Source organism: Caretta caretta, chromosome 1 (genome assembly GCF_965140235.1).
Source record: "Caretta caretta isolate rCarCar2 chromosome 1, rCarCar1.hap1, whole genome shotgun sequence".
NCBI lineage: Eukaryota > Metazoa > Chordata > Testudines > Cheloniidae > Caretta > Caretta caretta.
The window spans coordinates 46539590-46562902 of record NC_134206.1 but is presented as its reverse complement, the minus strand read 5'-3'; the positions used below and the strand labels follow the sequence as shown (position 1 = coordinate 46562902).

The 23313-nt window shown below is 41.9% G+C and overlaps 1 protein-coding gene across 4 annotated transcripts in view; it reads left to right on the top strand.

Moving 5' to 3' along the window:
* The window catches only part of FLT1 (fms related receptor tyrosine kinase 1), a 137919-nt gene extending 117264 nt beyond the window's left edge, over nucleotides 1-20655 (top strand). For 2 of the 4 annotated variants that reach the window (XM_048846503.2, XM_075127622.1), the window contains 13 exons: nucleotides 461-565; nucleotides 3138-3251; nucleotides 3703-3791; nucleotides 4361-4520; nucleotides 4904-5001; nucleotides 5514-5636; nucleotides 6630-6741; nucleotides 10399-10498; nucleotides 11896-12001; nucleotides 12096-12238; nucleotides 12995-13079; nucleotides 14050-14141; nucleotides 18256-20653. In XM_048846503.2, the coding sequence (XP_048702460.2) occupies nucleotides 461-565; nucleotides 3138-3251; nucleotides 3703-3791; nucleotides 4361-4520; nucleotides 4904-5001; nucleotides 5514-5636; nucleotides 6630-6741; nucleotides 10399-10498; nucleotides 11896-12001; nucleotides 12096-12238; nucleotides 12995-13079; nucleotides 14050-14141; nucleotides 18256-18460 (1532 nt within the window). In that variant the 3' untranslated portion in view covers nucleotides 18461-20653. Of the gene's footprint in view, nucleotides 1-460; nucleotides 566-3137; nucleotides 3252-3702; nucleotides 3792-4360; nucleotides 4521-4903; nucleotides 5002-5513; nucleotides 5637-6629; nucleotides 6742-10398; nucleotides 10499-11895; nucleotides 12002-12095; nucleotides 12239-12994; nucleotides 13080-14049; nucleotides 14278-18255 lie in introns of those variants that run through there. The other 2 variants (XM_048846521.2, XM_048846512.2) reach the window with 2 other exon arrangements.
* The last annotated feature ends 2658 nt before the right edge of the window (nucleotides 20656-23313 follow it).

Genomic DNA, 23313 nt, shown 5'->3' with positions numbered 1-23313 from the left:
AAGTGAACATACATCCACTGATAAGAGTGACAAGCTGGGTGCGGTAAAATCTTTTATTGGACCAACTTCTGTTGGTGAGAGAGACAAGCTTTCGAGCGACACAGAGCTCTTCGTCAGGTCTGTGTAAGCTGGAAAGCTTGTCTCAGCAACAGAAGTTGGTCCAATAAAAATTATTACCTCACCCACCTTGTCTCTCTAATCTGGGACCAACATGGTTACAACAATACTGCAAATATTTCTAAGAGTGCCATTTGTTTAGAGTCACCTTTTCTGACCACATTCTGGCTCACCTATGTGGGAGCCCATTAAAAAGTGGACCACAGAGCATTATCTTTTTGTGAAAATATACCAAGGAAGATTTGCAGAGCACGGTTTGTTATTCAATATGTATGAATGGTTTCAATGACCACAAGTTTGTTTGTTTACATGTGTGTATTTCCACAATTTGTTTTCTGTACAGGAAAGTCACTTGGATGTGGGGCGTTTGGAAAAGTGGTAGAGGCAGCTGCTTTTGGAATTAAAAATTCCCCCCCGTGCAGAATAGTTGCGGTGAAAATGCTGAAAGGTAGGGCTGTGTTGGAAGATATACTGCACTGGTTTCCCCTTTCTCCCTCTCCCCTGCCTTGTTCTGCATGTCATTCAAAAGCAAGAGTTTATTCTGAAACCCCACAAAGGCTGTATAGCTCACGTGTCAGTTTGGATCAGAGTTTTCAAGCTAAATGGCGAGCCCCTAAAATGAAAAACAAGGTTCTTAGTGAAAGTGCTGATGAAAGTTCACGTGCTGTGGGCCAGGGTCTCAGAAGCACTCCGCACCTGGTTGCTGCTGCTTCTGAGAACATTTAAAAATCTGGCCCCCACTAGGAAAAATAGAAAGGGGAGAGTGGTTTGGGGGCTACCGTGTATCCCAAGAACACAGCCCATAGTTTCATAGAGTTTAAGGTCAGTAGAGACCCTCATATCATCTAATCTGACTTCCTGAATAACACAGGCCATTAAATTTCACCCAGTTACCCCTGCGTCAAGCCCAACAGTATAGACTCATCGATTTTAAGGTCAGAAGCGACCATCATGATCATCTAGTCTGACCTTCTGCGCATCGCAGGCCACAGAACCTACTGAGAGATAGAGAATCTACCACTTCTTTCGATAGTTTGTTCCAACGGTTAATCAGCCTCCCGGTTAGAAATTTGTGTCTCATTTCTCCTTTTAGAAAAGGAGTACTTGTGGCACCTTAGAGACTAACCAATTTATTTGAGCATGAGCTTTTAATTCATCTTACAGCCATTGCTTTTTGTTATGCCTTTTTTAGCTCCATTTACTAGCACTTAGTATTTGCTCCCCGTGAAGGTCATTACCCGCTAATCAAGTTGCCTCTCAATCTTCTTTTTGAAAAGCCAAACAGAGCAAGCTCTTTAAGCCTCTCACTGTCAGGCATTTTCTCCAGCCCTTAAATGATGTTTGGGGCCCTTTTCTGCACCCTCTTCAATTTCTCAGTGTCATTTTAAAAATGTGGACACCAGATCAGTGCACAGTTTCACCAATGCCGCATAGAGGTAAAAATCACCTCCCTACTCTCACTCCCCTGTTTATACCTCCAAGGACTGCGTTAGCCCTTTTTGCCACAGCACAGCACTGGGACACATGTCGAGTTGTTTGTCCGTTATGACCTTTAGATCCTTTTCAGAAGCAGTTTTCCAGGATACAGTCCACCAATTCTGTAGGTCTGGCCTGCATTCCTGGTTCTGAGATGCAAAACCTTGCATTTGTCTGTATTAAAACACATTTTATTTGAATGGGCCCCTCTTACCAAGTGATCCAGGTCACTCAGTCTGAGTGCCCTGCCCTTCTCATTATTCCCCACTCTGCCAATCTTCGTACCATCCGCAAATTTGATCAGCTGTGATTTTATCTTTACTTCCAGATCATTGATGAAAACGTTGACTAGCATTGGGCCAAGTACTGATCCCTGCAGAACCCCACTAGAAACACCCCATTTCAATTATTCCCCATTGGCAACCACTTCTTGAAATCTGTCATTTAGCCAGTTCTTAATCTATTTAACGTGTCCCATATTGATATTGTACGGTGCTCATTTTGTAATGAAAATGTTGTGCATTACTAAGTCAAATACCTTAGTAGGGGGTAGTGCATTGCTGCTGAGCTTCATGGCAGCATCCCGGAGGAAGGAATTGTGGGTCAGGGTAACACAATTCCTTCCTGTTCCTCACTGCTCCAGAGGTGTGGTAAGTTTCTGCTGGCCTACACCAGCAATAAACTACTGCCCAGTCAGCCCCATGCCAGCTCAGCAGTTCTGGTCAGCATGTTGGGAAGGGGCCTGGAGCCAAGACTTCACTCATTCCTCTCCCACCTGTAGTGGTGGGGAGTAAGAAGCTGTGCAAAGTCCCTTATCCCTGTGCACCTGATCCCAATGGATGGGTAGCCTATGTCAGCCAGCTCAGAATCTAACCCTTCATAACAGAATGGGTTGGCCAGCATGTGAATTTATGTGCTTGAAGATCTAAGAATAGTCAGCTGGATAGTCCATGGCTTTAGGTATAGCACTTAGGATTCTTGCGAAACACTGATTTTCAGCTCCATAAAGCCAGTCGGGGATTTGGGAGAAGATATCTGTAGCATACCCATATCTGTCTGTCTATATGGCCCCATCACTGTAGTATCTGAGCACCTCATGCTCATGGATGTTATCCTCATCACAACTGTGATGGAAGGCAGCGCTATCCCCATTTGACAGAATGGGGACCTGAGGCACAAGGTGAATTAAATGATTTGCCCGAGATCACACCGGAAGTCTGTTTTTGAGCCAGGTGCTGATCCCAAGTCCATTGAGCCCAATCTACCAGACCATCCCTCCTACCCCTACATGGCACCAAAGCTGAGCCAACACACTGTTAAATATAACACTGGGAGGAAGTTAGCACTGACTAATTCTTTTATGGGTCTCACTGCAATTAAAAGGCCGCTAGGAAAGGAAGGGGTAGAAAAGTGAACACAAATACATGGAAGTGTATCCAGGGATGACAATTATTTCATGTATAAATCCTTGACAATCGGCAGGTGGTGGCATAGATCCCAAAATGAAACTGTCTTTATGCACTGGCTTTATTTTGTGTTCGCAGAAGGAGCCACAGCCAGTGAATACAAAGCACTGATGACAGAGCTGAAAATCCTGATACACATTGGGCATCATCTTAATATTGTGAACCTCCTAGGAGCTTGCACAAAAAATGGCGGTAAAAGAAATTGTACTGTGCTAAACGTGGAGATATTCTCTGGATAATAGTCTTTTGACTGTGTTGGTTTTGCAATGTCGTCCCCAGGGCCAGCTGTTGGCTTGTTCTGTCAGTGTCCACCCTCAGCTAAAACACGGAGTCAGATTTACCCTAATAACTGCGGGCCCCTTCCCCTTTTTTACACATTCCTTTTGGTCAAAATTTTAATGAGAACCCAAATTTTTCCAGCATCCAGGGTTTTGTGTTGGCTCATCCCTAATTTTCAGCACCATTATTTTGTGAAGGTATCTGGAGTCCTTCAGGCATGGAGTCCTCTCCATTAAAATGTATTGATAATTGTTATGCTGGGAGCTAGGGCTAGTTGAGTGCAGGAGAGATTTTCGCTGTTCCTCAGAACTTATTTCTTATATCTTATTTTACGCCACTGAAAATGTTTTTGACTTCTGCTCAGGGCCTCTGATGGTGATTGTTGAATACTGCAAATATGGAAACTTATCAAACTACCTGAAAAGCAAAAGGAATTTTTTCTTCCCCAACAAGGTAAAAAAGCAGATGCTTTGTGTTTCAATGGGTGTCCTCCCTCTCTGCTAGCAAGATCATTCATGCTGAGCGATGGATGGGTTTAGAGCTTTGGTTTATGGAACAGAAGCATAGGAGAAGCAGCACGACCCCCTGATCCCAGTGCTGTCAGGAACACGCAAGAGATGAGGCTAGGAAAGCTTTCAAAGGTTTAAAACTACTTTTTGAAATTCATGAAGAATAGGAACATCAAGAATAAAAGATTGTGGATCCCTTGTGCCTACACAGCACACTCCCTGCAGTGGAATCTGCTGGTTTCACTTGGTTTAGTGGATTCTTTCTTTGTCACAACCATGGGGGCCAATAGTGCCAACCTTATTTGTGTTGGTGGACACTTACTTAATTACATGAGTAAACCAATACCAGCCATTCTTGAGACTGTGCTTGCCTATGTGAGCATCACGCCCATAGAGGGAAGAGGAAGATTTTAGTAACAGATCACAGATGAGACCGTTTCATTGGCTGAACTGATTTCATTCATCCAGCTCCTACAACTTTGACACAGTATCTCTTGCTCCCTCTGTTTAAAGGATGCGTTGTTGCAAGTAGAACCGATGAAAGAGAAAAAAGATATTGAGCTGGTGGAAGGTAAAAAACAAAGACTGGCTAGTGTCACCAGCAGCGAGAGCTTAGCAAGCTCCGGATTTCAGGAAGATAAAAGTCTGAGTGATGTGGAGGAGGAAGAGGAGGGTAGGTATTAATTCCTTCCTGTTCCTACACAGTCTGTGATATTTTTACAATGTGCTCTGCATCTCTGAAAATTTTTCTTCATTTATCACCCTAAACATCCGTGGGAGATGCTCACAGCATCATGTCCAGAAGCTAGAAGTTTTTAAAAAAAGATTATTTACTGGGTTACTAAATCTGACAGGAAAACGTGTGACTGTTTCTTCTTGACTCTCTTTATCTTTGGGAAAAACACTGGAGTAACAGAGTATAAAGCAAATACTATTTTTGTTGTTGGTGACAGTGGTTGGATGTCCAAGCACTAAGACTAAGAGTGAACTTACAAGGTAACAGCGGCAGTTAGGAAAAATACCTTATTAACTTAGTATGTGTTAAATTGCTTCCAGATTCTGATGACTTTTACAAATGGCCCCTCACTATGGAAGATCTGATTTCTTACAGTTTTCAGGTGGCTAGAGGCATGGAGTTCTTGTCATCCAGAAAGGTCAGTGTTACCCTTTTGGATATTCCTCTCCAGCAGAATCAGACTTAGGAGAGGTGAAATGATGTCTATATTTTAGTGACACCTTTCCTTGGCAGAACTCCCAAAGGAAGGGTGGCTTCTCTCTTGATGTTCTAAATATAAGCATGTGTTTATTCAAGTCTTCATACTATAAACACAGGATTAAGGTGGAAGACTGTGGTTGAAGCTGATTCATTCAGAGAATTTTTTTTCAAGCTATATTAACCATGGAGCACAAACCTGTTTAATGCCTACCTTCGTAATAGGTAACAGATTAAAGGCTCATGACTTTTTGGTCTGGAAAAATGTTTGTTTGTGAAGAACTGCCCATTGTTTACAGTAACTTCATATAAACTTTTGTCAACTTCCTTAAGAAAATATTAATTTGATCTTTCGAATAATAATATTTTTTAAAAAAGGAAACGGAAAGATTCAGGAAATTTGTGGGTAGGATTAAAGAAATGCAGTTTGATTGTTCAACTGTTTTATTATAGTGTATTCATCGTGATCTGGCAGCCAGAAATGTCCTTTTATCTGAGAACAATGTAGTGAAGATCTGTGATTTTGGCCTTGCAAGAGATATTTATAAGAATCCCGATTATGTGAGAAAAGGAGATGTAAGTCAACATTCGGTTTGTTTGTCCAGTTGTTCATAACATATCATTTTAAACTTTCATTAAAATGGTCTGTAAATGTTTATATTCCCTGCACTTAAAAGGGTCTGAAAGCTATCATAGATTCTATGTGAAGATGAGCAATCCAGATGTGTTGTATATACAGTGACCATTTGCATCCTTAAAAACAATGCTCGGAAATGCTGACCGTTTCACAGCTCTGGTCTTTTAATAGTTTACATGTTGGCATTTGTTTCTTGGCTAGCCTGGCCAAGTAAGCCAGTCAAAGTGAGCTGCTTCCTTGAAAGCAATCATTTATGCCAAAAGGGGTCCGTGTCCCTGAGTGTACATGCACAGGGCCAAATTCCGCTCTTAGTGACATTGGGGTAGATTTAACATAACTGCACTGAAGTTGATGGAGTTGCACCAGGAGTAAGTTTGGCCTCCCACCTGTAAAATCAGGCTGAGCTAGCATGAGTCTGTCTCCTGGGCTGGGAGGCTTGCTCCCAGTGAAACCTGTGCAGGCAAACTGCGCCTGTGCATATTGAAGTGAATGGAACTTGGTGTGGGTTCTGAGATCCACCCATGTGGTTCTCTTGACAGAATCAAGACTTATCTTACCTACCTTCCAGGAGTTAATGTTTATAAATTGCTTTAAAGACTTAGAGTACTAAATGGGCACCAAGAATTATTGTTTGAATAACTGAAAATGTCTCCCTATTAAAATGTAATAGGCTTCTCAGTTTACATTTTTTTACACCACGTAGCATAGATGGAAAATTCATTTAATTTTAAATAGAAAAAAAAAATTACCCGGCAAAATAGAGAATAAAATGTTCTGGTTGATTGAGTGCTTATTGTATTCTTGGTTTCTGTAAAACAATACAATAAAATCCTACTCCAATGATAACTATTCACATGATACATATTTTTATATCATCTCTGGTTGAATTTTGTATCCACTGAAAATTATCTGGCTTGTCCATTTTGTTACAGGCACGACTTCCCCTCAAGTGGATGGCTCCAGAATCCATATTTGATAAGATCTACAATACAAAAAGTGATGTGTGGTCTTATGGGGTATTGCTGTGGGAAATATTTTCCTTGGGTAGGTTTAAATGTATATTATGGAAATCAGAGAATTAACAGTTAGGGTCTAATCCATAGCCCATTTAAATCAGTGGAAGAATGCCCACTGACTTCAGCTGACTTCGGCTCAGTCCTTTGATCCTAGGTACATATGATCTATGTTGTGTGTGTAGCTGTTTGTTCGATTTCATGGAGAACCACATGAGACCAATGAATAGCCATAGGTGGCCAAGATAGCTGCACAAGGAGTATTTTAGCTATCTAAAACCCCAAAGTGATACATACAGGAAATGGAAGGAGGGGCATGTCACTAAGAAAGCATTCATGGGAATAGTACAAGTGTGTAGGAACAAAATCAGGAAAGCCCAGGCAAGGAATGAATTGCAACTGGCAAGGAATGTTAGAGACAACATGAAGGGGCTCTACAAATGTCAGACCACAAAGAAGGATCAGGGATAGTATGGGTCTGCTCCTCAGTAGAGAAGGTGAACTGGTAATGGAAGGTGATAAGAAGTTGCAGCTGCTCAATGCCTACTTTGCTTCAGTCTTCACACAAAAAATAACTGTGACTGGATGACAAGTGAAGTTATCATAGACAATGAAGGGGAAGAGATGCAGAACAGGATAAGTAAAGAACATGTCAGAGATCTTCTGGCCAATTTGAGTGAATAGAAGTCAGCAGGGCCTGATGCAATTCACCCCAGGGTGGTGAAGGAATTAACTTGAAGAAATCTCAGAGCCACTGGCAATAATATTTGCAAACTCATGGAAAACTGGAGAAGGGCTAACATAGTGTCCATCTTTAAAAAGGGGGAAATGGAGGAGCCGGGGAAGTATAGACCAGTCAGCCTGACTTTGATACCTGGGAAGCTACTAGAGCAATGTATAAAACATTCAATTTGCAAATACCTGGAGGATGAAGGAGTGATCACTAGCAGCCAGCCTGGATTTACCACGAACAAATCATGCCAAACCAGCTTGATTTCCTTCTTTGACAAGGTAACTAGTTTGGTAGATAGGGGGAATGCAGTGGACATGACATACCTGGACTTCAGGAAGGCTTTTGACATAGTCCCACATTACATTCGCATAAGCAGGTTGGAGAAATATGGGCTCAGTAGAACTACCATTAGGTGGATTCATAATTGGTTAAAGAACCACAAAACAGAGTAACTATTAATGGACATGTCAGATTGGAAGGAGGTCTCAAGTGGGGTTCCACAGCGTTCTCTTCTGGGTCCAGTGTTCTTTAACATCTGTATTAATGACCTGAATGTAGGAATAGAGAGCATAGAGTCAAATTTGCAGATGACACAAAGCAAGGGGGGTTGCAAACACTTTGAGGATACAGCTAAAATTCAGAGGGATCTTGGTAAATTAGAGAACTGAGCTATAGACAACAAAATGAAATTCAACAAAAACAAAGGTAAGGTGCTACTCTTAGGGAAGAAAAACCAAATGCACAAACACAGAATGGGAGATAACTGGAGGGCAGCAGCACTGCTGAGAAGGATCTGGGAGTTGTGGTGGATCACAACCTCAACATGAGTCTCCAATGCGATGCTGTTGCAAAAAAAGCAAATGCAGTTTTGGGTTGCATTAACAGAGGCATAGCATGCAAGTCATGGCAGCTGATAGTACCCCTCTACCCAGCACTGGTTAGGCCTCAGCTAGAGTACTGTTACAAATTACAACTAGATAACCAAAGTATTTGAACAGTTTCTCCTTTATTTACCCTCCAAGACCATGGCTCAGAATTCCCCTATAGGTATGTCTATGGCATGAGTGGCAGCGAGTCTTAGAACCTGGGTCTACAGACTTGGGCTCACAAGATTCCAGCTACCAGCCTAAAAATAGCTGTGCAGACATTGTGGCTTGGTCTGGAGCCCACTCCCACTCCCTAGGCTTCCATCCTGAGTTCCAGACCAAACCCGCAATGTCTCCCCAGCTATTTGTTGTGCCGTAACCCAAGCCCTGTAAAGCCAAGTCTGGTGAGCTGGGCTCCGAGACTCACTGTCGGTCACTGCGAAGACATGCCCTATAAGATCTATTGATAGTTGATCCACTGAGGTGAACACAGCCTGACTAGTTTCAGGTGCTTTGTTTGAAAGGGGAACACAGACTCCCAGACGGAGGGCTTGACAGGAAAGTAAAATCAATGTTTGAACATTTCATTTTAATATGTAAATACCTCTGGGTCTGTGCGTATAAGGCAAGCAGGATTTGACCCTCAGTGTAGCTCTTAGGGCCCAGTCTTGTAGCCTTTTCTCCAAGAGAATGGTTATGCTGAATTCTGAGACTGCATGCAAGTGACCTCTGCAGCGCTGAGCCTTTGCTATGGACATAATATTCCTGTAGGACATAACCCTGATCCTACTGAAGTCATTGGGAGTGTGTAATTGACTTCACTGAGTCTAGGATTTGGCTCTATATGATTTAGAATCCCCTAATTGGTTTCAACTTTTCCTTTGAGAGCAAATAAAAACCTAGTCAAAACCAAAAATGCCCCAATAAACAGAACCTCTTTAATTTCGCTGTGTTGAGATGTGCTTAAAATGACACCTTCTATTTCCACTCTTTGAAAAATCTACCAGCCACAATTATCCTTCAGCAACACAATGCCAGCACTTCACCGTTCACAGCTGCTTCCTACTTACACTCATCACTGGCCGGCACAGACGAATAAACATTGAAACAGACGCTGTGGAACAAACTAGAGCACAGAATTTGAAATAAAAACAAGTGCGGGGCAATTTTTTTTAAGTGAAAACTGCAGGCTATAGAATCAATACTGAAAGGGAAACAATGACTTTCAGAAGAGAAGAATCTTAACTGGGTCCAATAGAGAGACTGACACAACAGTAGAGGAAACAGTCCCAGGCTGTCCCTCATGCAATCATTGACTAGTTTGAATACACGTTGGCAGTGCTGCTGACTCTGGTGGTTTTATGGCAATGTTTGGTGTTTCTTTCAAAGCCCCAGCTCCTGGTCTCAAGTAATTATTTGAAAACCTCGGCTTTCATTTTTTTAAACTAAGTTTCAAAGTCTTCTTGGTCGTGGAGAAAAGCTTGAATGACCCGAGTGCACCCTAAATGCTCTCAGAAAGCAAAGAACACAAATGTTGCTATGATTTTAGGAAAAAAATCACAATTGATAAACCAATGTCATGATTTTTTAGGCATGACTTATGCTGTGTGAACAGTTGGAGTTGGTGAGACTGTGTCTGTTAGAATTTTTAGGGCAGTATTTGTGTGTATTGAGGAATCTAACCATTCTTAGGTATGAAGAAAAGATAAATCGCATTTCCTTTTATTGGGTATCTATTTTAAAACTGAATTGCTCGTTTCCTTTAAATCCAGCCAAGTGCTGCTAATACTCATGGACCTGATCCTGCAAGATGTTTACCTCAAAGATATTTAGCCTTGTCAATTCCATTGGTGTCAACAGCTTGGAAAAGGGATTTCAATGGCAGTGAAGAGTCTAAAATACCTTTGAGGATCTGGGCCTAAATGCCTTTAATGTGGGTTGGCATCCATGGAAGTTGAAGGCGCTGGTGCCTTACAGGATCAGGGCCCCTGACTATGTGTTCAGTGGTATAACACTAGAACTATACATGTATAGACAATTACTCAACCTACCTTGGTCCAAGTACTGATTTGTATACTGTTACCTTTAGGTGCTTCTCCTTACCCAGGGGTGCAAATAGATGAGGACTTCTGCAGCAGATTAAAAGAAGGCACAAGGATGCGGGCCCCAGAATATGCAACATCAGAAATGTGAGTTTACTTTTCCTATATGCAGAGCCATGCAAATCCATGGATATCCACTTTATATCCATCCAAGTTTGATAATTATTAACACATCTGCTTGAGAAGCACCATACAAGTGCCAAGTATTATCATTTTATTAACTTGGGCAGTAACAGTTCAAGCATCCCCCCAGCTATTCAGCTGCTGTGGACTCAACCCTTTTCTGGAGACCACCTCTAACAGTAAGGGAAGGTGAAAGGGTCTCCAGGCCTTTTTAGTCCTTGGCCTCTCTGCAGTTTTCAACCGTTCTGCCAACTGTGCAGACAATTCATTAGGAATTGAACTAAAAGTGATGACTCATTTTACATAGACCACCAAATTGGTCATCAAGTGATAACAACTTTCAGTCTCTGCCTCCCTGGCTAGATGACCTAGAGATGAAAGGCTCCATACACTGTTACTAATCACCTGAGCCTTTCGGAGCCCTGATTTCATCTCAGGTAAAGATGAGAAGTGCTTTCAACAGATACAATTGACATTTAGACAATAAAGTCCTATCAGAGCATTTGGCCTATGTAATCTTTAAACAAATGCTCTGCACTTGTATTATTCATTCATCGGATACAAGTCACACCATACTCAGCCTTTTTTAAAAAAAAGCTCAAAAAACTTTAATCATGTCAGTTCTGAATGAATCACAGAAATCAGAATCCACTTTCATTCTGCACATCTGTCATTTGGGCCTCCCTCTGCAAAAGGAAATAGACTGAAGGTTTTTATGGTGCCTTGTCCGCAACCCACGTCCTGAGATCATCAACAGGACTCTAAATAGCAACACTAACAAAAAATGGCAGAAGGTGGAGTAAAAGGATACACACTAGACTTAATCCTCTCTGGAAGTGTAACCTACTGGCTAATTTTATTATCCTACTGACACTTAAGAACTTTTTTGTTGTTTCAAATATTTTATTGCAGGAAGGAAAACTAGACTTGACCAATACAAGGAAGTGAGACATTCATATGAGTCATCTTACGGTGCCTTCCATTACCAGATAATAAATGCTCTATACCATGGTTTAAAGCTGTGCTAGGAATAAAAAAATATCTTTTAGGAGCTGTTGGTTAAGTTATCCTCTGATTGCAACCTTCTCGGGTTGCTTTTCAAGACCCGTCAGTGCCCCCAAGGAGGAGTCTGTTTCTGAAGATTGGCTCTTTTCTTTTCAATAACAGTCCCTGGTAATGCCGGACATCTTCCTTGTTAAAATGCAGAAATCCTTCTGGCTTTTCCAGATTAAAGCATTATGAAGAACAATAATTAAATCCAGTGACATGACACTACCATAAAAAACCTGTTTGATATGCCCCAGTGAGGAACATATCGTGTGTTACCACAAAATGTGCTCATTTTGTTTTTATTTTCCCAGCTATCAAATCATGTTAGACTGTTGGCATGGGAACCCCAATGAAAGACCGAGATTTTCTGAACTGGTGGAAAGGTTAGGGGACCTGCTTCAAGCAAATGTGCAACAGGTACAGAACTAAATGCATCAACATATTACTGTATATATACTAGCTATACCCTGGACTGTCTTTATTGTAATTAAATATATTTTTGGGTTTTTAGGATGGCAAAGACTATATCCCTTTGAATACTATCTTTACAGCAGATAGCAGATTTGCACACTCAAGTCCCACCTCAGTCAACTCTCATTTGAGTGAAGATATTTCAGTTCCAAAATCAAACTGTGAAACCACTGAAAATGTTGGGTAAGAGAAAAAATACCAAGAGGTTTTTCTTTATATTAACTATGCAGAGGAAATTTCTCCTCAGGCATGGTTTGGATTAGGATGAGAAAACCATTAAAAACCACCCTGAACTTTCTGTCCTGTCCATCATCTGACTCAAAACTTTACTTTTTTAAAAAAAGATCACCCCTAATTTCTCTCTTCCTCCGTGGATTCCAAAATGGCACCTGGTCCTTCCCTGCCTCTCCATGAATCTCGCACTACCTCTGTATAACCCTCCAATAGCTGCCCCCACTACATTCCTTCCCATCCCCACCTGCCACTGATTTGAAATTCTACCTGCTCTGCTGTGTGCAGTGCATTCTGGGGGAGATAACCCACACATTGTCAGTTGTGGATGAGGCCCAGCAGAGGCTACTCAGGCTTCTGAGCTCGGTACTACATCTTCAAAGCTAAAGGAGTGACATATGGGCAAGGTCATGCAGAGAAGTATCTACTGGTAGACTGGGGGGAGGGGAGAGATGATAAAAGACCTGGTGAAGAGGGGAAGCCTTCCCACATGGCCACTGAATCACAAGTTAATGAAGGTTTACATAGAATGGGTTTTGTATGTAAACCATTTAGCCGTCAAACAAGTTAATACATTTTAAAATATTAAAATGAAAGAACAGTCCCTATTTATGCTTTTTATGCAAAACTCATTTTATTGCATAGCTGCTGAGGTTTCCTAGAAAAAACTTCTTGATGATATCTGTCTTCTGCTTGTTTGTTGAATAGATACATAAACACCTTCAAAATGAAGCCACCCCAGAGGGTAAATACCTTTGAAGAGCTTTCATCCAAGGATATCTTTGTATTTGATGTAAGTGATACTCAGCCCAAGTACAGTGGACAATTTGTTCTTTATTCATATATTTACATTTAGTTTGTCTGTGTGTCTGTGCAGTGAAGCATTATCTGCTCCTAGAAGTTAGGTTGTTTATAAACAATATTGTAGGTGAAGAGCTGAAGAAAGTAAAATGAAGAGCATCAAGAGTTGGCCAGTATGGACCACACATTTCCATCACATGGTCTGCCACCACCCTCTCCTTTGATATGAAGGTGTAGTCAACAGAGACTAGAGAATCTGGTGCCCTGTGACCCATCTTCATCTGAGCAGCCTGAGCATGCAGAGTGGGATTTCTAGTTTTGTGGTTGCACTTCTGTATCAGTAAAGAAGAGAGCAACTGAATTCTACTCCATTTTAGGCAAGCTTGCTAGGAACCTAGTGAGCTGGCAATGAGTCCCTCTATGAGGCAAAGTTTGCCTCCCCCTCCCTAAATTATTATTATAAACCTTATTATAAACCTTATATATTATTATTATAAACCTTGTGGAGTTGTAGAGAGGGAGATGAGAGATGGGAGCAGGGTGCAGGAAGGGTACTTATTTGAATCAAACCAAACCTTTGAAATGTTTAGGGGATGGACTGAGGTTCAGCTCCACACTCAGGTTTGCCATATCAGTTCCCCCATTCCTACTGCTGCTGTCCCATGGGCTGATCATAGGGGTGGCTAACCCAACACACCATGTTGGATTGCTATTATAGAAACAGAGCTGGACACTTCATAGGTGTTTTTGTTTAAAATGTTGCAGCCGTGTTAGTTTCATGTGTTCATTATAGCCACACAATGGGTACCCATTTTCAAAAGTAAAATAGGCACTCAGAAGCCCAGGTCTCATGGAAAATCAGCACCTAAGTTGCTTTTGAAAATTTGACCCAAAAAGAATGTGATTCTTTTAAAAATAACTTGTTTTCATTATATGCCTAATAGGGTTTTAATTTTTTTTAGGATTATCAGGCAGACAGTGGGATGGTGTTGGCTTCAGAAGAACTGAAACGCTTTACTTGGACAGAGAGCAAACAAAAGCAAACGCTTTTGGGGTCTGTGTTTCATGCCTCTTTCTTGTCCTTCACACACACACACACACACACAAAATCAAAGAGAGTCTTGCATATTTTTGTGCTGAATCACACTTGACAGAACAGTCTGACACTCTGTAAATCATTTTATTGGTGATCATGCTGTGTGACTGGTTTATTTATTCAGTACCGGGGACCGGATCATCCAGGAATCTGGCAGTAAATGAAAATCAAACAAATTACAAAAGTTACCTAGATATATTTGCACTGCCCTCATGTGCTAGTTCTACACCTGAGGGACCAGGTGACCCAGGTCACTAATCCCGGACAGTGGTGGATGGCTGCAGGAAACAAATTCCAAAGATGATGGCCTTTTGCTGACAATGACTTGCTGTTGGTCCTAGAAGTTCTCAGCAGGCACCAAATGCACCCAGCAGATATTCATCTAACAATGCTTGTTTTTGCCCTTCTCTTACATGAATCAGCTAAGCATAACCCATTTAAGAGCCATAGGCTCAGGATGCTCAAGTGGCAACTTTACAATAGATGGATGTGAGGGCCTCATTTCTCTTCCTGCTTTTAAGCACTTTAATATATTGGCCACCTTCCTCTGCCTAATTCCTGACAGCTGCCTGAGAGGGGAACAAGGGCTGTCTATTCAATGTACTGTACTAACATGACCTAGTTCTAGACGAGGAATGTTTATTTTCTCAGTTACGGGTAGGTGGTTCCTCAGTTCCAGGGCGGTTATAAGACTGAAAGTCTCAGACTGGTTTCAATTCCCAGGTTAAGGCAAGTTCACAGTATGGAGGCTGTGCTGACCCGAGTGATCATTCATTTTGTTCTGACAATAAGTTACAGCCATCATGCCATCTTGATTGTGCTGGATTGGTCACACTGACGACTGTGGCGTATGGTATGGGGGATCTGAGCAGCCACAGATGATAAAGTTCTTGGTCAAGATCTAAAATGATTTACTTATAGGAAAATTTCAGTGATTAGCTATATTACTTTAGCTGAGTGTGTATGTGTGCGTGCGGGTCTACATACACACAGAATACTGATGATGTAGTGGAAAGGTTCTATTGGCAAGAATTTGAAATGGAAGAATCACTTATGAGTGCTAAAGCCAAGAGCTATGCAGGTCATTCTAATAAAGTGGCCATAAAATCTTAATAACTGAATCAATCCCTCATATGTTCTGCCCATGGACACGTGTTACAGATTTTTAAAGAAAAATTTAAGGCACTCATTTTGAGATGATTTCTTGTATCCTTTCAATTGAAAAGCCATGTATAACAATACATATGGACTGTGCAAGGCTCAGTAGAACAAAATGGCTCTAAAAATGACCTAAAATAGCTTTTCTTTAAACAAACATGCCATTTTTAAAGTCTGATATCTTGTGACATTCCAGGGCTAGCAGCAAGTGCTACTTGTCTCTGTGAAGCCAAGAAATCTCCCTTCTTTAATGGCATAAAGCTCTTGTTTCTAAGACTATGATTGGTGCAAGGCTACATATTGCTCTTCAGGACAGTGTCATTTTGCAAAAAAGCTACAGTTGCAGAAGAGAAGAGAATGTCTTGGTGGCAAATTGACTTTTAGAAATGGTGGCTGTTCGGAGAATGTGAGAATAAGTCCTAAAGGGAGCTAGATTAGTTAGCAGAGAACAGGTGAGGTTGTCAAAACCATATGATAAAAGCAATCTGTAACAGTGTTATGCTGGAAGATGTTAGTAGCTGCTATCAAGCGGGTCTTCAATATATATGCTGGAAGATGTTAGTAGCTGCTATCAAGCGGGTCTTCAATATATAAACAATCACAGACCTGATTAAAGCTGATGGATGTGCTAAACCCCCTTTCCTTCATGCTAAATGGAAGGAACAGTTAAATGCCACTTTATGTAGTGATAGCTGGAAACAATAGGAGGTTACTCCTCAAGGCACTGGGCCACATGGTGAAGCCTGAGCAGGGCAAGCCATGTGATCTGAGGGGTTTCCTTAGGTCTGGTGGTAAACACAGGAGCTAGAGGATTGGTTGCAGGGTGTGCTTGAGAGGCAGAAAATGAAGGGAAAGCCAGCAGACAGCAAGAAGCAAGAGAAATGGTCAAAAGCATGGCCCTGAGAAGGCGCAGCGAGACAGAGCTCCATGGAGATGGAACTGATCAGATTGGGAAGACTTGGAGATAAGGAAAGTACCTGCTGTTTGATTGCTGTTTCCTACTTTGTTCAGGAAATAGGACTTTGTGTACAGTCTTTGTAAATAAATAGGATTGCATCAAAGGAATATTTGATTCCATCATCAGTTCCATCACAACTCTGCAAGGCCTCAAATATTGGCTAACCACTCAGGTCAAAAGGGAACACTGTAGTGTCACACTGCACTGGTCATATTGTGCTGAAGGTCTTGGACTCATAAGTGCAGTAACAGAAAGAAAAAATTGAGTCCACTAGAGATATAGAAAAATTAATTATTTTGATTTAAGACTTCCAAGGACACATGGTCATTTAGATCACAAGATTCTACTAACAGCTTCAGAAGAACTAAGTATGCCTTTATAAATGCCCCCCTAAGAGGTTGGAAACCTTCTAATTGAAATCATTTAACTGGAATTCTCTAGCTCTGAAGACTAGAGCAAGCTAAAATTCCAAGCCAGAGAAAGCAGCTCACCTAAAGCAAGTTTCTAAGCTAAAATAAACTTTGAGCCGTATTAAACTCCTAAATCGGAATAAGTTCCTCAAAGCTATAACAGAGACCTTTACTGAATTAAGCCTCCCAAACTAGCATGTCCCTCAGAACCAAAACAGGCCCTTCCCTAGGCAAAAGCCCCAGTATAGCCCCAGCTACTCAGGATAAGCAAACACTTCCTCCCTAGACTAATCTCCCAGAATGGAGTGAATGCCTCATCTCTGAAGGAAGATTTATAGTTCCTTAGCCCCACCCCCAACAGGTTCTGGCCAATTAGCCCTCTTCACCTGACTCAAAATGGTGTCTCAGCACCAACAGACAGAATTTTCTGACTACCTTTTCCTCAGGTAAAAATAGCTAGGGCTTTATTGTTTATAGTAAAGGTAGTTAGTTGGGGGAGCTTAGTCTTGGCAGGGGTTTGTTTCAGCCCTCAGGGGCTATTTCAGCTGAGGAGTTTAATGAAATTCATAAATGTATGATAGCTTAGAAGTTACCAATGCTTATGATTTAATGGTAAATATTGTAATATTTGATGCTTTTCCTAATGCCCTAGACCCTGGATCATACAGACATGCTGGAATATTTGCCTTCTTCTTCTTCTTCTTCTTTTTTTTTTTTTAAGGTAAATAATCCTTATGCCTGTAGGGAGAAAATACTTTAAAATTTGACCCTTAAAGGTGTAAAAGCCAGAAAAAGAACTTCCTTTAGAAGTTTAGGGGCATCAGATAGTAGGGGTTCCATAGTGCCTTGGGAACATGTCCCTTGGAAAACATATGTCCTATGGCTCAAAATGTAAGAATTTGTAGAATCCAACAGGAGCTGTTGCCCCTCAGCTCCCCAAATAAGAAATGCCTTGTGCTACATATAGAGGTTTTGGTGCTTCATTTTTCTTTCAAAGATCTTATTGCCTAAATACAAATTTAAAAGTTTCCTAAAAGCTCTAACCAATGGCTGGGGCGTTTCTTCCCTGGGAATCTAGCATGGTAGCTGTGAGGGGGAAGTGCATGACTTCTTAGAAACTTACTCTTAGGACTCGAAATAACCCTTTTGAGTCCTGACCATTTAAAATAAGGTAACTGGAGGGTAAGGACGCAAAATAAGGCAAACACTAACTTCCTTGGAGTGCTCCGGTGATAGGCTCAGTGTCTTATCACTCTTGTGAATGGTATCACATCAAATGCAGCCCAAGTTAAGAGTGATCAAATGTTATCCCATGACTACATGGTGGCCTAAATGCAGAGCTGGTCCCATGTATTTTGATGAAGTACTTGGGAGGCACAAATTCCCTTGAGTGTACACAATCCCAGTCAATCCCTACAACACTGTGCTTGCCGCCACCACCAATGAATGGGGCTGTTTCCTTCTATGCGGTCTCATTCAATTCACTAAATAATCTTAGATCCCCTCCCGCCCCATGCATTGAAAGTGACACTGCTCTGTTTTACAGTCTGAAAGCTGCCAGCAGGAGCAAGGAATCCATTCTTTCTGGAATGACCAGGCCAAGTTTCTGCAGTTCCAGCTGTGGCCACCTCAGTGAAGCTAGTTGGAGATTTCCTTACGGTAACATAGTGCTGGAAAAAATGAGAGCATGCCGTTCTCCTCCTCTTCCTGATTACAGTTCACTGGGGTTTTATTCCCCCCCACCTGTTTAAGAAGTTCTGCGCAAAGATTCAGATGCGTATTTTAACCTGAACCAGCTTTTCCTAAACACTGTCAGTTCAAAAGCTTCTACTTGAAACAGCTGCTGTTTGTGTGATCTTAAAAGCTTTCTTTCCACCCGCCCCCCACCAGGCATTGACTTAAACTCAGATGACCTGCTTTTCTACAGACAGCACGAAGTGTGATGTCTGCGTTTAAAATGAAGTAGGGCACCAGTGCTAAGGGCCCAGCTTTCTCAAGTACCGAATCTCTGTAGCTCTCCTAACAGTTAATGGGAGCTCTGTACCTTAGATGACTGTTCCCTAATGTTCATGTACAAGACCCCCACTTCAGTTTCTGGTCCCTGGTAAGGGATTGGAGTCTCATGGAAGCAGCATGCCCTGCCCCACAGCAAGGGTGGCCTTCTGTCACTTAACATAATCCATTCTCAATTCAGATTCAGGAATAGCTGTGAGATCTGAAAACAAGAATACAGTTCCATTCTCCTCAGGCAAAAAGATCAGGGCAGTACAGTACCTTTAATGCTGAGGGAGTCAACAGTGGGCAAGAAACTGGGTGCGATCATCAAGGTTACACTGCAAGGCAGGCCCATTGGAATCTGGGCCCCGTGGACTGAGAGATCCCAGTGCAGTAGTGAGGGGAAAGCAAGTGGGAGAAAACAAGTCTACCTGTGTGGGATTGGGAGTGGGAGAAAGGGCCCACTTCCTGGAGGTCAGGATATACAGCTTCTGCTTATAGAAGTTTGAGGGAGGATTAATGCCTTGATGAATAATGGCATTCTGGTAGATCAGGATTTAGTTTTAATCCATTCTTAGACCATAAGAGATCTGAAGGCCTCCCTGGGCCCAGGAATTTCTACACACACCACAAAATGCAGTTGTCAAGATTACATAGAGATGAAAAATCTGGGACCGAAATAATGAAAATTACAGATTAATTAGAAGCTTTTTCAAGCTTGATGGGGCACTAGTTAAAGTGCAACCTTCAAGAAGATTTGCTTGGTCTCCCCAAGAATGTGCACTGGAAATTATTTTAGTTAGAGATATTTAAGTCAAGTTTTGTCTACACTACCTACTGGACCGTCTAACATATTGTATTGATTGCTGACTGAGTCCCATAACTAACAATTTGCCAGGATGGCCAGTAAGATCTACATATTACTAAACTGAACAAATGTTTATTAGATGCCTTGCAAGGGTTCCTAACACATAACTCACCATATAATCCTTTGGGAGGCTATGGTGACTCTTCTATACATGCACAGTTGACTTTCAAATTTACTTAACGGTATTGGTGTACAGCAGCAAAATTTGGTAATTTGTTGGTAATTTGCATCAGACACCAGGTATATTGACTGAGAAGAGAAACAGATAGTCTTAGTTTTAAAAGCTATAAAGATGCACTATCCCCCTTCATCTTCGTATGCAATATTAATGTAAAAAAAGGCCTTGGATAAAGCTTACCCTATTAAAGGTTGGGAGAGGTAGAAAATCCCCTTCTGCCAATTTGAGGAAAAGCAGCCACATACAGAGCCCTAGAGTGAGCTGTTTGCAGTAGGCTATTGAAGAATGCTCTGGATACACTTCAACTGGCATCCATCTTAACTGAGGGGACCATTAATTCTAACTATGACCCATTTGCTCGGTCTCTTGCTGGTGGAGCAGAATTTATCTTGATCCATACCTATGGGTGATCCACAAAATGTTTCCCCCTTTCAATCCAGCCAAAATAATTATTCACAGATAGTGCATCTCTAGAGGAGTGTGTTGCACACTGTACATTTATAAATATGCTTTTTGTGCATAAATATTTAAGAAAACATATTAAGATTACTTATATATGAACTTTACTAAAAATTTCTTTGGATGTGAATAACACACTTACATCTTACATTTATCTTTTTATATCAAATGTATTTTAATTGCTAAATTCACATAATAAACAAGTTCTGAATTTTGCTTGGTTAATTAACTAAATACATGGGTCAAAGCTTCTGGAAAAGACATCTCTTACCATTAGGCACAATTCAGACATCTCGGTGGAGATAGTTTTGCTCGCCCAGATTTGCTCACAGCTGAGTGGTCACATGGGAAGACACAGTGATTGCCTGTAAGAGTTCACAGTCTTGTAAGGCAAAAAGTGGATGGGGAGGGGTGATGGACACTTGCAGTGTTCCTAATGTTTTGTGTAAATAAAGTGAAATTCATTGAATACATTGAACCTGATGGATTGCCCATACCTAGAGGCCCAGTGGAGCTCTGTGCTCATATAAGGATGGCAAGCTCTCTCCTTTTTCCTCCTCTCCCACAAACCTGTTGAATCTCCTTGCATCTGTGGGAAGGGAAGGGACAGTGATGATGGCTGCTCTTCATAGCATCATTTCTCTCTGATACAAGTTTCAGGTTAATGCTCACCTAACATCCCCAGTAGCGTGGTGTCTATGTGCACAATCCATGCATTGCCTGCCTCAAATTCCTTTCTACAAGAATATGAAAGACCTGAATACAACTTCCTGACTAAATGACACCCTCCACACAGTATGAACCTCACATGCACTGTACAGGAATTGATGCTTCACACTCAAGCCCACCTGACTCCATTTTAATACTTCATGCTGGGAGATTATTATTGAGTTTGATATTAGGTCTTGTACTTCTTAAAACTTAGAGACCGTTGGACCCAAGCTGCTGTGGGGAGGGGTACTTTTAGCTCGTGGGGTCACCCATTCAGTATCCTGGCTGGCCTCTACAAACTTTGGTCTTCAGCTGTAGATATGGTGGTTCCTAAATACCACCTTTACTTGCACTGTTTGTCACCTTTGTATGTATCTAGATGATCTATCACAATAAAACTGGAAGAAAGGCAGCTATGGGGCTGGTGCAAAAACCATATTCTGAAAGTGATGAGACATGAGGTGTTCTAATGTCATCATGAGGGGAATGGAAGGAACAGTGACTTTCTTCTCTCCCACAGCATAGAATCAAAGACATGTAGGGCTGGGAGGGAATATGAAGCCATCCACTTTATCCCCCCATGCTGAGGCAGGGCCAAATCCACCTAGATTATCCCTGAAAGGTGTTTGGAAAATTTTAACAGGTTAAACAATGAGGGGGATTTCACACTCTCCTTTGGTAACCTATTCCAGGCTGTATAGTTAGCAATTTTTTCCTAACATCTAACTTAAATCTCCCTTGCTGCAGCTTAAGCCCATTTCTTCTTGTCCCACCTTCAGTGGACATGATGAACAATTGACCAGCATCTTCTTTATAACCATCCTTGCTGGTTGAAGACGATCCCAGCCCCTCTCAGCTTCTCGTCTCAAGATTAAAGATGCTCAGTTTTTTAACAGGTTTTTCTAAAACCTTTTATCATTTTTGTTGCTCTCTGTTGGGCTCTCTCCCATTTGACCCAATTTTAAAGTGCGGTGCTCAAAATGGATACAATACTCCAATAGAGGCCACATAAGCGCATATCCGAAGTGCTGATCATTATACCAGCACCAGAGCGTCCAGTAAATTCAGGTTACCTGCCCAATGGAGCGTTACTTGGTACGGAGAGTCTCAGCACTTGAGGACTATGTTCTGGAAATGACTGCTCAGATGTGGGCCAGATGGATAGCTAATGAGGCACCATATTCCTATAAGGAATAGAGAAGGGCAAAAGCAAGGTCTTACTCGCTGGCTGATAGCCAGGAAGAGAACTGATTGTGATGGAGGTTTGGGTTATAAACTGGCATGATGGCTCTCTTGGACAATAAAACATGAGCCTACAAGGGGTAGATGATATTAATGGGTAGGGTGCAAGAATCCCTCAAATTATTAAATCCCCTGATCAGGGGCTGGTCACTCTTGCCAATTACTGCCTCGCTCTCTAATCCCCCCATTTATAGGAAAAAAATGAGGCTGCTATGAAGCAGCTTTGGAATTTTCTAAACTTTTGACCATTTTCAGGAGTAGCTGGAGTAGAAAGTACTGGTCCATGACTTCCTAGTGATGAATGAATATCCAGGGCTCATGTTTATTATTTTAGACCCACCAGCCCTCTTTGTCACCTGAAGGGATGGTGGCACAGTGGTGGATCCTTGCCAGAATAGGGATTACAGCTGAGTAGCTCTGTTCTTCTGAGGGAGTGGATCAAAGAATAGCACTGAGCAATTTTTCTGCCCTGGGAGTTCTCACCCGGGATTTTATTTTTATTACCTCGGCTGTTCAACCTGCACATGACGTGGCAAGAGGAGACAGAGGGATGGGTCAGGCTGCAGTACTGCTATTGTACAGCGAACAACTCTACAGCCTTTTAATTGGCTCTGAAGGGCAGGGACACCTCGTCCCCTTTTCCAACCTATGCCAGAGATTGGGGGATGAAAGCTAGTCAACTGAAGCTCAGCGTAGCCAATACTGAACTAATAGCACCGAAGAGAGTTTGTGGGGAGCAGTAGGTGGAGTAAGTGGCAGACACTGAAGAAGTTAACGACTGCCCATCTGGGAGCTGGCCACTTCCCATGCCTCAGCTCCAGATGAGAGACCTTGTTGGAGCCTTCACTGCTTTTGGGTGGCTGAGCAGCAGCAATGGGCAAGGAACTCTTGCCAGGCAGGCTGTGATTTGTGTTCGAATTTGTACTGACCACAGCCCTCTATTAATATCTTTACACATTACCCTTCAAAATACCCACATTTTAATGGGTGCAACATGCAGGCGGCCAGCATCCCAGGGAGACATCCAACACAGAGCCTATTATACCTCCACTTAAGCAAAGGCAATGGGGTTCAGTTCGTTTCTGGCAATTCACAGTGTGGGGTTTGTGCTGTTCCCTGACCATTGAGCTCAAAGAAACCTTGAACTGCCT